The sequence below is a fragment of the Cyrtonyx montezumae genome, unplaced genomic scaffold (genome assembly GCF_038088225.1).
Source record: "Cyrtonyx montezumae isolate F1298 unplaced genomic scaffold, pur_monq_1.0 scaffold_9, whole genome shotgun sequence".
Classification (NCBI taxonomy): domain Eukaryota; kingdom Metazoa; phylum Chordata; class Aves; order Galliformes; family Odontophoridae; genus Cyrtonyx; species Cyrtonyx montezumae.
In genome coordinates this window covers 5,563,691-5,579,511 of record NW_027072100.1, presented here as the reverse complement: position 1 = coordinate 5,579,511, position 15,821 = coordinate 5,563,691, and the positions used below count along the sequence as shown (strand labels likewise).

The following is a 15,821-nucleotide window of genomic DNA, read 5'->3' as shown; positions in this document are numbered from 1 at the left end:
GGGTATATGACATTTACAGAGAGTGACAGCACAAATGGACCCAGACAGAGAAATGCACAGCTGACATGCACTTATTTGAAACCCCACTACATGCACTGAACCTCATATTTGTTCTGGGCAGTGAACGTTCACATTCAAGGTGTATCAGTTCCCTTCTACAGCCAAAATTACAGTTGGCAGAGAATAATGTAGGCTGGCCTCGACTGCTCCTAACCCAGTGTTCCATACCCAACTCTCACCCTGAAAATAAAAACATCTGCTGATTCCCAACACGTGATCCAAACATACTGGAGGTAGCATGCAGTGTCCAACTATAGTTCATTTGAAGGGTGAGACAGCTCTTTAAAAAAGGACACTTAATCAGAAGCCAGGCAAACAACATGTGCTGTGGTGCTCTAGAAGGCATGATCTCTGTTTCAACATCCTTTTCCCTTCTAACACATCTTCCCTCTACAGCTGGCTCCAGCTTTCATTTCAACTAAGAAGAAAAAAAGGGAAATTGAAGAGATACTTATTTTCCCCCAAACATTTCCCTTTCAGGTTCACCTTAACCCTTCCCACAGGGAGGGGATGTGAGGCAAGGCTCCCCTTAGTGAGAATGTCCTCTGCTTCAAGAGGAGGACATGGTTCTCTAAGCAGGGGCAGCAGGAAAGGAGGATGAGCTGGACCAGGGAGTGCAGATGGACAAACACGACCACACAACGTGCTATTGCCAAGCCAGCCAGGAAACGTCTTCACGTTCATGAGATGGAGTGCAACTGAGCCCCGGGACTGAGCACAAACCTTTGCCACAGCACTCTGCTGCCTCTGAGCTGTTACGTTCCCTGTGCAAGAGGCAGTCAGAACCCACGTCTGACATCACTGCCACCTTCAATTACGGGGCAGCAACCAAGCAGGGAGGAGACTCGAGTTTGGAAGGAATTCAGGCCGGTACTTCCCAGAACACCATCTCCTATCTTGTGATTGCAGGGACTAATGGGTAAAGCAGAAACACTGTTGCTGACGACTGTGGTGTGGAAAGACACCCAGAAATTATACCAACAGCCCTGCCAGGATTTCTGTTCATGAGCTTGGAGTTTTAGTCAGCTATGACTAAACAACTCTCATTTTTGCTGGCAGAGGAAATTCAGTCCTACGAAGCTTCAAAAAGAAATAAGGAAGTGGAGGTAAGTACCAAAGCGAGGGCTTGCACTTCTCAGAGATGCAAGCGCAGCAGATTTCAGGAAAGGAAACCAATTTCTACTAAGAGTTAACAGAGGAAGTGTCGAGTCTCACAATCCATGCTCAGCAGCGTGCTGCCAGCGGGCAGCCTTGAGCGGCCCCGGGATTTTCCCACGTTCATTTCTGCCCTCAGCGCGCCGGTAAGCTTCGGCAGAGCCCAGTTCTCTGAAGGCCGAAGTCAGAGCGCGGCGGACACAGCCCACAGCCTTGTGCAATCCCGGCGAGGAGCATCAGCTCTGGGAACAGGGAAGGAAACGCGCCCAGCACGCATCAGCACGGTGACACCCACAGCGCGAGGGAGGAAAAGCACGCAGCGAGGCAGGCTGCGGAACCTCCCAGACCGGGAAACGGAGCGGAACGTCAGCAGAGAACGGCACAGATCGTAATCCGAGTCCCCGCAGCCGGAAATACTCCACAGCCACGGCGGGGCTCGCCTCCCACCGCCCGCAGCTGAACCGCGCCGCCGCAGTGGAGGACCGCACATCCGCCGCCCCGCGAGGGGGCGCTGTGCCGTTCCAGGGCCGTCGCTCCTGAAGGCGTTTCCGCTTCCGCTTCCGCCGCGCTACGGGCGATGGCGGGGCAGTTCCGCAGCTACGTGTGGGACCCGGCGCTGATCGTGGCGCAGATGGTGCTGATGCAGGCCGCCTACTACAGCTCGCTCGGGCTCTGGCTCGCCCTCCTCGGGGCCCTCAGCAGCACCGGGCCCTCCCTCCACCAGATCTTCAGTGACGAGGTGAGGATGCGGGCGGTGGGCCCCGCGCAGCGCCAGGCCCTGTCCGTGTGTCTGTGCGTCCGTGTGCGCGCTTCCCGCCTCGCGGACGGGCCCGTGCGGGGCTGTGTGTGGCCGGCCCGGTGCCGAGGCAGCGCGTCCCTCAGTGTCCCGATGGCATCTGGCTGTGTGAGTGGGACCCTTGCGCGGAGGCGGCCCCTCCAGTGCCCACTCGCTGCAGGGCAGTTGGACTAGATGACTTTTAAAGGTCCCTCTCAACTCAAACGGTTCTGTGATAGAGGTGAGCCCACTCTGTGCATGTACCCTTCACCTCAGGGTCTCTTGGTGTGCAGCCAGCAGCTCTTTCTGTACAGGTGTCCCAGAGAGACAGACCTCCTAGGAGGAGTGCTGTAACTGCTCAGGTTCACTCTAGAGGCTGTAATCTGTGCAGGGCAGTGCTGTCCTGTCCAGGCCCTGCACTGTGATTTGTGCTGTGGTTTCTTACTAATAATGCTGTGTAGATTCTAGGCTTCTCGACTCCGCCTGGGAGGCTCTCCATGATGGCTTTCGTCCTCAATGCACTCACCTGGTAAGTCAGCAACTAGCCACAGCACGCATAGCACTTCTGTCATCCTAACGGTTCTGGTGTCTTGAGCTTGCTCTTTCGTAACTCTGAACTTTAAGAGAATTCAGCATAGTTCACTGTCTCTCCCAAAACATCTGCTGGAAGCCCAGTGCCTGGAGAGCAAGTCTGCTGAGGTCAGGTTATTCCCTGTTCTTGTCTGGAGAGGAGCACAGGTGGGAACTGCTGACTCCAAATGTGACTTTCTAGATACTGGATAAGACATTTTGTCTAGATACTGGATAAGACTGTGACTTTCTAGATACTGGATAAGACATTTTACTTTGCTGTCTCAGTAAGAGATTTTACCAAAAGTTAGAATTAATGAGTCTTAACAAACAGTGATCTATAAACAATAATGTATTTTGCACCTGCCACTGTGCAAGGATTACTGGGGGAGATAGCACAGAGAGACAGTCAGGCTTTTTAAACTGAAAGCTTATTTCCCTGCCATCATGTAATCAAAATGCTGTAAGCCATTTAAATCTTGTGGCAGCATCTGTGAGGATGGTGAGAGACATCCTATCCCTAAAACGGCCAAGAAGTTTTGAAACAGATGAATAAGCAACACCAGTAACTCGTGTTAGCTCTTACTGTATCCCCTTGTCCATGGGCATAGTGCAGTTTGTTCATTTGTGTCTTTACTTTGCAGTGCTCTGGGCTTGCTGTACTTTATCCGGCGAGGAAAACAGTGCTTGGATTTCACAGTCACGGTTCATTTCTTCCATCTTCTGGGCTGCTGGATTTATAACTCGCACTTTCCCTCAACTCTGACGTGGTGGCTGGTGCACATCGTGTGCACAGCACTGATGGCTGCAATTGGGGAGTACCTCTGCATGAGGATAGAACTTAGGGAAATCCCTCTCAATTCTGCTCCCAAATCCAATGTATAACTTGCTCTGGCAACGACATGCTGCACTGCATCATTGTTTCCAGCACAAGTACATCTAATGCCTGAAAGTCATCACTGAAGAAGCACAGCAGGTCTGTTGAGACTTTTTTTTTTAAAGACTGTGTGAGTGTGAGCATCTCCTCTGTCATCATCAGACAACAGAGGAGGAGAAGATGTTTATTTTATTAACACTAAGCATTTAATGACTGTATGGCAAGTGTGCTCTTGAACTCTTCACTCTTGAGACTGTTAAAAGCCAGGTAGCAAAACTTCACAAGGAGGAGCATCTGGAATTTAATAAATGTGAAAGGTCCCTGAATGGGTGCTGCAGTGGTCAGCTCGTTGTGCAGGAGCTGGCACTGTGAGCACTGTGGCTGGGAGCTGCTGTGTCTGGGCTGACACTTTTTTGTGCTTTGGTTGGAAGAAAAATGTCAAGGAAGTGAATGGGTGGGGTAAGAAAGAAAGCAGTTGTACTTACCTGAATCACCAGCTGAGACCCTAAAAACCTTGTAACGTTAGATGGGGTTGTTTGCTCTTTCTATGTTTAATACATAGAGATGTCAGACAGCAGTTTGCTGAAGAAACCTTTTGTAATAATAAAAGTATTATGTTGCTGTGAGCCTGTTACCGTTCTCCTGGGAAGCTGAGCACTTCAATAAAGCACCATGAATGTCTGTATCATGGCAACAGAGGAGGATGCATCCAGAGAACACAGTACGTAGGCTGCCCCGTTTAGGGGACATAAAACTTCCTGCAGTAAATATCCAGTACCTCTCCTCTGTAATCAAGGCATCTTTGAGTGCTGTCTAGAGAAATCAGCCAACGTACTGCTCGCTGCAGGAGGAGTGTCAGCAGTCCAGGGACTCAGTCCTAGGCTGGAGGTGTCTCAGGTAAGCTTGCAAAGGTTTCCAAGAGCTGTTCATATTTGCCTGGTTCTTAGTTCTGACTTGAAAAACAAACCAAAAAACAGTAACAGCAGATCTAATCTATCTGAGATGATGTTTATTCAAGCGAGAAACTGCTACTTGTTTCTCAGAGTGACAGGATGTGCTTTCATTTAGAGGCTGTCCCATAAGCTCACCCACGGGGCAGGCACGAACATCAGCCTCACTGCATTGGGGCCGAGCAGATCCTTCGGGTCCCACAGCCTGCACAAACAGATGTGCATCCTGCAGGGTGGCCACTGAGGGGCGTTGGGTTTGCAAGAACCTGAAAGGGGGCAAAGCAAGTTCTGAAGGAGGGATTCCTCCTGTGCAGCGAGTGGTAACTTGCTTTTGCACGTTAATGTTTGCAAATGTTAATTTGTGCAAATTACTTGCTAATTTGGCTCGTTGAGAATTGGTGGGATGATTTGAGTTGCAGATGAGAAACTGTTTGAAGTTGCTCTTTTGACTTTTGTTACTGGGGGAACTATATTTCAATTCCTGCTTTCATATTCTATGAATTTGGGCAGGTTGACATCCCAGTGCTTCAGATACTTGGCAGGTTTGCTGCAGAGAAGGAGGGGTTGCTGCCAACGTGTTCTTAGGCAGTGCTTCTCATGGTCTGAGATTTCCCCAGGACCTTTTCCTGACCAAAATCCCTTTAAGCCCAATTTTTGTGCTATCACATGCATAGAAGCAGTCTTTCAGAGGAAGAAGTTAATCCAAGTTCAGATGTCATTTGTTACTGCTTCCCCCCTGTCTCTGCTGTGCATTCAGCCAGCTTTTCATCCCTGCTCCAAGCCTTCTGGTTTCTCGTGTCTGGGAATACTTGCTTTCCTTCCAGCCACGTCCAGCCTAGACACAAAGCAGCACTTGGGCTTCCAGTAGGTGCCAGTATCTCCTTCTGAAAAGAGATGTGCGTGCAGGATTGGGATCGGGGCACAGCAGAGGGCATGCTTTGCCTTGGGGCTGCCAAACCCCATCTGGGTATTAGTTGTATTTTAAGGCCCTTTCAGAGTCATTTTGCCCTCTCCTGCTGTTTGCTGTTGGTACTGAGGGGGAACATCTCTGGGAACAGGCAGAAGAAGGAAAGTCACAGCACTCCCATTTCTTAAAGCAAAATGGACAGCTGATCCTGGGATTGTTGTGAGATTGTATTAAAGAGATGCTTCCTCTGTCCTCCTGGAAGAGCAAGGATGAAAACTTCGGACAAAGGAATGCTTCCTTACTTTCTGAATGCATAAGATAGGCTTTGACTGCCTCAACAGCCACCCTTGCAGGGGGGTGTCAAGTTCTGGTGCAGCTGGAGATCCTTAGGCAGAACAGGGCCAAGAGAAGAGTCCTTGGTGCACCTGAATTTAACACTGAGGCTGTGGGATATCCAGCACTCTGCACTGCATTAGCATGAAGCATGCTACTGGAGTAGAAAGACTTTTAAGTCTGCTCCCTTTAAGAATTTAATCTGAATAGTGCCTTTTTTCCTTTAAAACAAAGGAAACTTACTGTACTTGTCCAAGTTACAGGGGAAGTTGTGCTAAAAGTTACACACACTGAGAAGGGAACTTCTGCAATTCATCACTCGCATATTATGAGACCAAGTTTTCACTTGCATACATTCAGTCAGGTCTTACCAGCACCTTTGGCTTTAAGAATTCCTGCTGCTCCACACCTGATTAATGGCAGATGGTCTTTATGTCTTAATGAATCCTTTTTTCATGTGTGCAGCAGAGTTGAAGTATTTGCTCCCAGGGAAGATTTACCCTAACACGAGCTCTTCTCAGAGACAGCAGTCACATCAGCTAGTCGTCCGCATCCAAGGATTTGCAAATGATGACTTCTGCTCAGACTTTCACATTCCCCTTCCCCAAAGCCACCCGAAAGTTGAACATTTTAAGAGAAGATGCCAAATTCAGAGAGAAGCCAAGGAAGGGAAATGTTGAGAGCTGTGCTTTGTTTCCCTAGAGGCATTAAACACCAATTTGAAACAAAGATCAGGTACATGATCTGGGTACAAAACACTCTGGCCTTGGATACCCACCTGCTCACCATTCCCCCACTGTGAACCCCGAACAGAAGAGGAGGCAACAGAGGGAATGGGGAACAGCACTGAACAGCTGTCAGCAGTTTATGGGCAGGTTCAGCCCGGTTCTGTGATGATTGGTGTGGGGGACCCACGCCCCAGGAAAGGAGAAGGGGGAAAGGAGGAAGGGAGATGGGCCTAGAAATGAAACAGCAGCAACGATCTGAGGACAAAAGCTAATTTACTAAATAAGATATTGGAAAGCAAAATAACACAATATAACACGATATAATTGGAATTGAGGCTCACGAATCAAATAAAATGAGCAAGAGAGAGTGTCTGATAAACCGAACGCTAACGCTGAGACGGCAGCGAGCACCCACTGCTGAGTGGGTCCCAAAGGAAAGAGAGCGTCCCATGACTGCAGACAGTTTTTATCTTTCCCTCTGAGCCTAAACACGTAAAAGTGCAAAGCATCACACAGTCCTCTGGAGAATGTAGTTCTTCTCTTCTGAGACAGGTATACCCAGCACTATCAATGATCCATGGAGCTGGAGCTTTAACTCTTAATACACTACATGAAGTTATGATGTGGAATACCAATACCAAAAATCATAAAACCATGACAACAGCACATGCTGTTGTTGGTTCTCCTTCCTGCTCTGCTCCAACACAGCACAGTGGTTCAGTGCAGGCTCTGCAGAGCTCTGCCTCATCTCTTCTCCACTACATGTTGTCAGACATTGTGCCAGAGATGCTGAGTACAAGAATAACTGTCGCCTGCTGAGGGCCTGGGTTCAACCTTGTTCTGGAGTGCTGTGTGAACACTGCTGCTCCTCCCCATCTTATTTCTTGGAATTTGCCTCCATTCATTCCATTCTGCAGCTGCAGGAATTGAATGGGTAAAGGAGAAAGTAGTAAGAGAAAGCATGAGTGCCAGGAGAGGAACGTGAGTGGTCATTAAAAAGCCTTGAACCACTATTCCTGTCCTGAAAACAAAGCAGGTTCCCTGATAAGTGGCCAGTCTGAGAGCAGCCAGAGTGATGTATGACATATTTAGGTAAGTCAGACTGAAAATACCCTGAGAGTTAAACACAGACATTTCAAATCTGATGAAAGACAGATGGTTCTCTTAATTAGAGCATGAAGTTCACAGCCACATCCAGCTGATGAGCACTAATACAGAGCATGATGAAAACCAGCTCCTTCCCCATTCAGCAGTGGCAGCACTCTATGAGGCATGAACTGAAAGCAGTAGAAAAAGCAAGGAAGACTCACAGTGCTTCCTCTTAGTGAGGCATGGCCGCAGGTTGGGCCACTCTGGGTCCCTGGCTCCTTTTCCCTACCCAGTAAGGCAGGGCAGAGCTTTGTTAGCATCCCTACACACTGCATTGCATTCCCAGTATCTGAGTATTTTGTAGCATACCCAAAATTGCATCCAAGCACCTCTCTACTGCAGATACTTTTTGTGCTTGTACTGAAGCAGCAAAACTAACAATGCTCTGAGTTGCAAAGGAGGTGAGAAGAGACTGCACTACAAAGGAGACAGGACAAATGGCTTCAACCTCTGTGACAGAATTTAATACTCTGCAATTACACACAGTCACCCACAGAGCTGCTTTACAAGTACTATTGGGGAAAACTTTAAAGCAAAAGAGTTACCATAAAAAGGTTTTGTTATGGTTGCTTTACATCTTCTCCCCCCCAGAGATATTTTGCCTTTACATTTCCTCAGAAAAATGGTTTACACATAACACAGGAGTTACTCGGGAGCCCCGATGTGTGCTAGGAAAGAGGTCATGCACCTGAGACTATTCTTTAGTGGGGTTTTCAGTGTGTCCTCAAAGAAAGAAGGCCATCACCTCTGTGCTCTTTGCGGGATGTACACCACCCCCTGCACCTCACACATTTTCAGCACCCAAATAAAAAACTGTGGGAACAGGCAGCTGAACAAACAGGCTTTCATCCAACGGCCGTGGAAGAGTCCAAAAAGAATCTGGTGTTCGTGACACACTTGCCATTTTCCCCCAAATCCTCTGCAGACAGAGCTCTGCTTGTGCCTTGACACCAAAGGGGACAAGTGCTGTCCCAAATCACAGAGAAACACCAAAACCCACTAGATGCTGCTGAACTCTTATGGGTCTCATAGTCATGGGACAGAGCTGAGAGTTTGCTGAGCACCGTGCTCCTCAAAGGTCTGGAAAAGCAAACGATCAGAAAGGAGCCCCAGCGTGCTGCCAGCACCTTTGCTGTGGTACTTATGGAGCTGAGGTCTATAAGTTCAGCCAAGTGATGATGAGAGGGATGCTGAGGACTGACACGTTGGGAACACAGGGCCAGGCAAAGCTTTGGGCTGTGCTGGGGCTGCAGAGGTCGAACAGACTGCCTTGGAATTTGATCTTTTGGGACTCCTTCCTTAGCATCTCCCAGATGGCTGCTGCTTCCTGGCACTCCCAGAGTGCCGTCAGGGCACACACATGAAATTCATCCCAGTACCTGCAGCAGAGAACAACACTGTTAGACCCTTTGCTGTATGACAGCACAGTGCAGCAGGCAGTGTCTTGCTGCCCCTGCAAACATCTGCAGCCTCAATATTTTGTGTCAGTTATCTAGCCCAGGGAGCAGCCCAACAGCAAACACCCGCTCTGTTAAGAGGTGCGGCACCCCAACAAGGCTTCCACGTAAGGCCTAAATGGGCGCTGTGCTGGCACACTCCAGCACCAGCCTTGGGCTATGCCTACCCCTCAGCTTCTACTTACCTTTGCTGAGAAGGCCCGCTGGCTCTGGAGAGGCTGCCTTTGAGCTGTTCCCAATGAGCTCTCTGCCCTCAGCTGCTAGATGAGCTCTAGATGAGCTCCAGATGCCCCCAGGTGAGGACAGCAGACACCAGGCTCAGCTGTGCCTCCTTGCCTTGCACCAAGAGGACTGGAGAAGGCATCTCTGCCCGATTGAGTTTGGTATGCTGCCTCGTGGAAGTTTGTTTAGGTTATTTTGGTTACAGAGCATTTGAGGCTAGCAGAGCACTTGACTCAATGCCAGACCCAAAGGCTGATGTAGTGCTGCCCTGTGCTGGGGAGGAGATGATGACATCCTGGGAGGTTGCTGTGTGAACAGCAGCACGACTGCATGTCCCAGCACAGCTGAACTCACAGGCGAGGTCTCTGCTTTGTAGATGGAAACCCACAAAATAAACCAGCAGGAGCCTGAAAGTCTCAGCGAGCGCCATGGCCTGTGCTGAGCTCTGGGGCCGCAGTCCTGCTGACTCCTCCAGCTGGCACAGCTCTCCAGCACCTGCAAGCAAGACCTCAGCATGGTTTGCCAGGGTGGTTTGAACTTGTGGTTTCTCTCAAAATGGACAGATAAGGCTCCAAGCCATGCTTGCTGCTAACCTTCCCCAGGTCTTTCTCCCAAAAGAAGAGCAGTGACTCTGCCCCTCTCCCACCAGGCTTACATCCCAGCCCAGCAGCAGAGCACAGACCCCAGCACCAGAACAGGGCAGCCTGTTTTTGTCTAAGCGCTCTGCACTGGAATTGGCCCCTTCCTCCAGACGTGCAGATGAGAGCTCTTTATTTAGTTTTCTTACCAAGCTTGCGTCAGAATGCCAGCTGTGATCAAGTTCATTAAACAGAGTCACCGTGGCAGAATAAATATCCTGAGATAAGGAGAAAGCCTCCTGCCAGCTGAGGTAGGGGATCAGCCTGGTGTAAAAGATGGCAGGGAAGCAGCACCCAGCCCACTTCTGCTTTCAGTCAGGGATGGCATGTCGCAGTGTTTCACCCCACTCAGCCCCCCATGCTCAGCTGCTGGGCTGTGGTCACAGCTCTTAGGGAAATGAGATGCCCACACTGCTGGCACAATGCTCTCAGCTCCACTTCCACCCCTAAACCATGCTCCCAGAAAGGGAACCACGATGCTGGGGAGGCAGATGGCAGCTGAGGAAGGATGCGGTTAAAGGCCAGTTGTTCAGAAATAGTTCCTGGCAGGAAACTGGGACGTCATCGCCTTTTTCCTCTGGTCACAGCAGGCTTGTCACCCACTGTCACTGCTCCACCAGGGCAAGAAGTGGGCTGTCCATGGAGGTCCTGAGTCCCCTGCCCCACTGGGAAGATCCCTTCCTCCATCCCTCTTATTTAGCCTCCCTGTCCAAAGCCCCCTCCTACATATTTACTTGCCCTGGAGATGGGAATTTCAGCAGAGAGGAATCAGCCCCCAGCAGCCAGATACAGCACACACTGCACTGCATGCCCCGCTGCTCCCAACACCAAGAACCCACATGCTCAGAGACGTGTTACTGAGCAGTTCCCATTGCATCCCAGCGTCCTGCCACCTCCCGGGGTGGCTGCGTACCCTGAGCAGGTTTGTCTGTGTAAATAGGGGAAGAAAGAGCAGGACGCAGCCAGCTCCCATCTGCTCGGTGCCTAGCAAGAGGGCAGGCAAATAAATGTGAAAGCAACGGTTCACACGGCCATACTCACCCACAGACCCTGCGCAGCCCCTGCAGTTCCATGCTGTCCTCCTCCCCATACGTGGCCATGCTCTCTCCCAGCTTCAGGACGCAGTCAGAGACCCTTCGGTACACGTTGGCGCAGGCGGTGCCCGATGGCAGCAGCATGGCCAGGTGCCCTGCTGGCACCAAGGGGTTGACATGAGCATGGGACCTCTGGGGACAGCACCCACCTCCTCCCTGCGGTGGCACAGGCAAGGGATCCCAGCACCCAGACATCCCAGACAGCAGCACAGGATGTTTCCCATGCCCGTATCTCCTGAGCCCGGAGCTGGCAGCATCTCCCTGTCTCTCATACTCAGACCCCAACCCAAATCCCATCCCCATCCTTACCCAGCGCCACGAGCAACACAGCCATGCCCCACTGCCGCTCCATGGCACTGCCTGCACTCCAGCCCTGGTGCCCCCATGGCCTGCAGGATCCCCGCCCACCTCTGTGAGGAGGGCAGCCAGCTCTGGCCACAGCTAATTAGTGGAGTTGGCCATGGTTAATTAACGAGGAGGCTGAGCCACTGCTAATGAGTGCCCACAGGCAGCCCAGTTCTCATATTCCACAGCACAGCCCATCCCCTGCTAAGCTTCCCGGACTCCTGCAACCCCGCTGCTTTCCACAAACTGCTGTCCAGCCCTGCTCCTTCCTAGGATTCCCAGCCTCGTGCAATCCCGTCCCAATCCCTAGTAGTGCAGCCCCAACACTGTGCGATCCGAGTGCCATCTGCTGGACCAGCCCCAGCGTGCAGTGTCTGTGCAGAGCCGAAAGCCACTGTCAGAGCAGGCTGCAGCTCCCACGTGTTACCCCAAATGTGCACGTTGGAGGGCCCTCCAACAGTGGAAATCTGGGCACAGTGAGGGTTGCCCCGGTGCTGCTCTGAGAGCTGTGGGGCTGCAGCCACATTTGTGGGCTGTGCTTTGAGCCCCCCTGGGTAACCCAACGCATCGTGTTGAACAAAGCCTGAAGTGTATGCGGCTTCAAAGCTTTTGACTTTAGCACCTCCAGCTATAAAATGTTCTCTGTTGACTCCGGCACCAGCAGCTCCCATTGCTGTAATATCCCTAAGGGGATTACATGGTACTGTACATCTTTACAGCCCGATCCTGGCTTTTGTCCAATGAGTCACTCTTTGGTTACCCCAGCCCAGATGGGAGCAGCAGGCTTCTGGCACTATGACAGCATCACTCTGGGGGCTGGTGGTGTCTGAGCACCATGGGGGTGTGCACAGCGTGTCCTGGGGTGCCTGGAGGAGAGACCTCCACCCCTCCGTACACATCTATCCCTGTACCTGGGGGGTGCTGCTCTGGCACCCCTAAAGCAGCTCTGAGGCAGTCAGTCAGTGTCGGTAAAGGCACAGGTCCCTCCCTTTATTCACAGAACGGCTGAGTGCAACACACCACAGTTCTGGCAGCTCTCCTCCAGCTCCTCAGGCAGCCCTGAAAAGTGAAACCAGAGGCTGAGGAGCCGTGCTGGGGCTGGGGGAGACGGCCCCAGGGCAGTGCTCATACCGATGGTGTGCACCGGATGGTGAGCGTGTGCTCCAGGCTCACTCCGCAGGAGCGGGTGCAGCAGGGCTTGACCCTGCGCAGGGCTGAAGGGCGGCACAGCACTTTGGGGGCCGGCATGTGGAAGCGCTGGGGCAGGGTCCCCCGTACTCCTGCTTGCCCTCCGCAGCTGCTGGTGGTGCTCCTGTCTCCGGGTGCATTGGTGTATCCATGGTGCTGCTGGTTGAGCTGGTCTCGGGGCTGCCTGCAGCTTTCTCTTTCTCTGGCAGGTGGTGACATTCCCGAAGACCAGACCAAAAAGCATCCTGCATCAGTGTGGGTCGTGGCTCAGCGCACCCCATGGGCTGTCCCTGTCTGCAGACCTCCGTGAATTAAGGCTGAAAGCAGTGCCCCCCCTGCACCAACCCAAACCGCCTCTAATTCACACTCCTGGGCTTTATCCCTTTCCCAGAAGAGCAGCAGTGCTGGGCCATGGGCTCTGCACCCCCACCTACCAGGGGAGCAGTGATGTGATGCTGGGCAGTCCCTGTGCCCTGAGTGAGCGCCAGCACCGCACGGCCATCGCATGCAGCTGCTGCACTCTGCAGTTCGTACTCCTCAGCAGCCGAAGCAGCGCCAGTGACTTCAGTGCCTGTGGGGCAGGAGGGCAGGGGTAGGGGTCAGCACCCATCCTGTGCCCTGCAGCCCCCACAGGGATGCCGTGGGGGCCCTTACTTTCCATAGGTGTCTTTTCTGCTCCATGGTACACAGCAGGCAGGGTTTGTCATTCATGTCTCCAGCCTGAGAGGGGGAGAGAACGGCGATGGGTCAGTGTTAAGGTTAGGGTGGCACCAAGTTCATCCCACCTGGGTGCCCTGGACTCCTCTGGGGATGCAGCACTCCAAGCAGAGGTTCTTAATTTGAGCAAGGGATGGGCAACTCAGTGGGGGATTCTCCCAGCCCACGGTGTTGCCAAAAGCACATGGAGACCCCAACCCCTCTGATGAGGTCCCTTCCCTGTGACGTCCCCATGGTGGTGGCTCAGCAAGTGCAGTGTCATGCCATAGGCTGTACCTCCTGGGGTGTAGATGGCATCATTTTGGGGCCTCAGATGGTAACACAAGACCTTGGGGAGAGGTGCTGGGGGGCTGCTGTCAGCACTGCTGGAGGCCACAGGGTCATGGGCTGTGACCTCACACATCTGTGACACCAGAACTCTGGTCCCAGAATCAAGGTGTCCAAAAAGAACAGGGGACAGCCCTATGATAGAGGAGATGGATCAATGGAGAGAAGACTCAGTGGGAGATCAGTTCAGTGCAGGAAGAGCTCATTGAGGGTACAGGGATGAAACGGCTCAATGGAGAACAGCAGCAGGGTGCTTGTCCTTACCCTGCATGGTGGGAAGGCTCTTCCTCTGCGGTCCTTCTGGACAGCAGCATCTGCACCAGCCCCACACCATCCCCAGCCCTGAGCCAAGCATCCCCTGGCTCCCTGGGGCTGAGGCTGCGTGGTGACATCAGGATGACAAGACCAGTGCTGCAGGGCTCGCAGCGAGCCATGCATTCAGCCAACTCTGGCAGTCCATCCAATGTCCGTGGCTCCGATCTGAGCGCCTGTGCAGCTGTCCCTGCCAGCTGGCTTGAATGGAAATGCAACACATGCTGGTGTGGGAGGAAGTGCAGGGCTATGGCTGAAGCGATCATCCCTGAGGGGAAGTCTGTAGGTCCTGTGGGAGTGAAAAGAGTAAAAAAAGTAGAAAGGAAACCCTCCAACCCAAACACACAGTGTGGTTACTGATGTGAGCAGCCACCCCATGCCCTGTGGCTCTGCCAGCTCTGTGCCACCAGCCAGACATGGGGACATCTGCATGCCATGGACCTGGGGAGGCAGGGACGCAGCACCAGGTCAGAGCTCCCTGGGGCCACCAAACCTGAGGTCATCGGTGTCCCCTTGGGGCACAGCCAAGGTGCCAGACATGGCCCTGCTCCCCTCGCAACTGAGGGAGCCTCGTTTCTCAGCAGCTGCATTCCTACAACTGTGTTTATGGCTTTGCTGTCTCCCCGCTGTCCCGGACTAAAATCTCCCTTTTAAGGAGCCCAGGGAACGCGGCTGCCGCAGCTTCGCAGGCTGCTCCCTCACAATTTATTGCCTCAGAAAAAAAGCCTTGCCTTGTTTTTCTCTTTGCTCCGCAATTTACTGAACGAGCCAAGCTGCGCTTCACTGCCAGCACTGCTTGTGAGGATTATGATCGATTTTCCCCACGGAATGATTCACCTGCCTAGCACCAGCTCACCTTTCGCTGAGCAGCTGCTCCCTCCCCAGCTCCATCCTCGCCTCCCGCCCCGCACGCCCTGACTCACCTCCTGTTTGCTGCAAACCTGTAATAGAAGGGAGAAACCTGACCGGGAGCGGCAGGAGGAACGAGTCACGTTGCATTTTCCCCTGATGACGAACACGCTTTGATGATGGGTACCCCCGGGGACTTTTGGCAGGAGCTGAGCTCTGCGTCCTGGAAAGAAGATGTGTCATTCCCTACCTGGGCCAGGGATCTGATCTCCTGAGGACACCTCGCAGGGACCTGGGCATTGCGGTTAGGCTGAGTGCTGGTGACACAGGACAGTGCCATGAGCCTGCCCCAGCGGCACAAGTGGGGCAGGGATGCTCCATCCCTGTGGGTATCCATCAGAGGTTTGTTCTCAGGGCTTCCTACCTCGAGTGGGAACTCTCTGTCACCTTCAGTGTCCCCTCTTGCCCTTTGGCCAGGGGCAGTCACACTTGGCCACGAGTGAGAATCATTTCGTGGGGCCTTATGCCAATTTAATTGGAATAAAACGAGTGCCCTGCTGAGCGGCAGAGCTTGTGCTGGAGAGATGAGATGACTCAGGCTGCGGGTGGCTGATATCACAGCTCCCAGCCAGGCAGGACAGAGCATGGGGGTGCCCGCATGTGGGGTCCCTCGGTGCTGTGCCCAGAGTGGGGACGTGGGGGACACAGAGCCCCGGGGACCTCGGGGTGCTGCGAGGAATCCTGGGCCAGGGAGCGGCCTCAGTGCATCGCGGTGGGAAGCGGTGCCAGCGGGTGCAGACATCGCACATAGCACAGAGCTGAGCTCATTCTCTGGCCCTACCCGGCGAGGGTCAGCGCGGACGGCTGGCGGGGTGGGCAGGGACCCACATGCACAGCTCACCCCTCGTCACCGGCATCACCTGCACGAGGTGACACCGGCAGCTGTGGGAAGCACGGGCAACAGGTCCCCAGCTCAGCCCAGCTTCAGCAAGCGGGGCAGACAGCAAAAGCAACAGAAGGATGCAAACAACGCCTAGCGATTCCGTTCAGCCAGATTAAAACGGAAAACAACTATGCATTATAAAAGGACGCAGAGGGCACAGCGCGCATCCTCGGCCCTTGCAACGGGGGCTCCGCACGGGAACCGGACCCGCAAAGACCCCGCCGC

At 52.9% G+C, this 15,821-nt stretch overlaps 2 protein-coding genes and 1 long non-coding RNA gene across 4 annotated transcripts; 1 reads left to right on the top strand and 2 right to left on the bottom strand.

Moving 5' to 3' along the window:
- Positions 1 to 1,792: 1,792 nt before the first annotated feature.
- On the top strand, positions 1,793 to 4,063 carry SYS1 (SYS1 golgi trafficking protein). Its single transcript, XM_065754252.1, has 3 exons — positions 1,793 to 1,954; positions 2,452 to 2,519; positions 3,205 to 4,063. Exons 1-3 carry the CDS (start codon positions 1,793 to 1,795, stop codon positions 3,443 to 3,445), a joined length of 471 nt encoding a protein of 156 aa, XP_065610324.1. The 3' UTR covers positions 3,446 to 4,063.
- A 3,894-nt stretch (positions 4,064 to 7,957) lies between these two features.
- LOC136060254 (neuritin-like) lies at positions 7,958 to 13,481 on the bottom strand. Of its 2 annotated transcripts, none has more exons than XM_065754632.1 (4): positions 13,442 to 13,481; positions 13,103 to 13,168; positions 10,863 to 11,013; positions 7,958 to 8,883 (listed from the first exon to the last, which is right to left on the bottom strand). In XM_065754632.1, the coding sequence occupies exons 2-4, from the start codon at positions 13,107 to 13,109 to the stop codon at positions 8,661 to 8,663; spliced, it is 381 nt and encodes a 126-aa protein (XP_065610704.1). In that variant the 5' UTR covers positions 13,110 to 13,168; positions 13,442 to 13,481; the 3' UTR covers positions 7,958 to 8,660. The 2 variants fall into 2 exon arrangements, with proteins under 2 accessions (XP_065610704.1, XP_065610705.1); XM_065754633.1 differs by having other exon boundaries at positions 10,863 to 11,010.
- A 24-nt stretch (positions 13,482 to 13,505) lies between these two features.
- Positions 13,506 to 15,231, bottom strand: LOC136060253 (uncharacterized). The gene is made up of 3 exons (XR_010623338.1): positions 14,728 to 15,231; positions 13,757 to 14,093; positions 13,506 to 13,627 (listed from the first exon to the last, which is right to left on the bottom strand). It is a non-coding gene; the product is annotated as an uncharacterized LOC136060253 (long non-coding RNA).
- Positions 15,232 to 15,821: the final 590 nt, after the last annotated feature.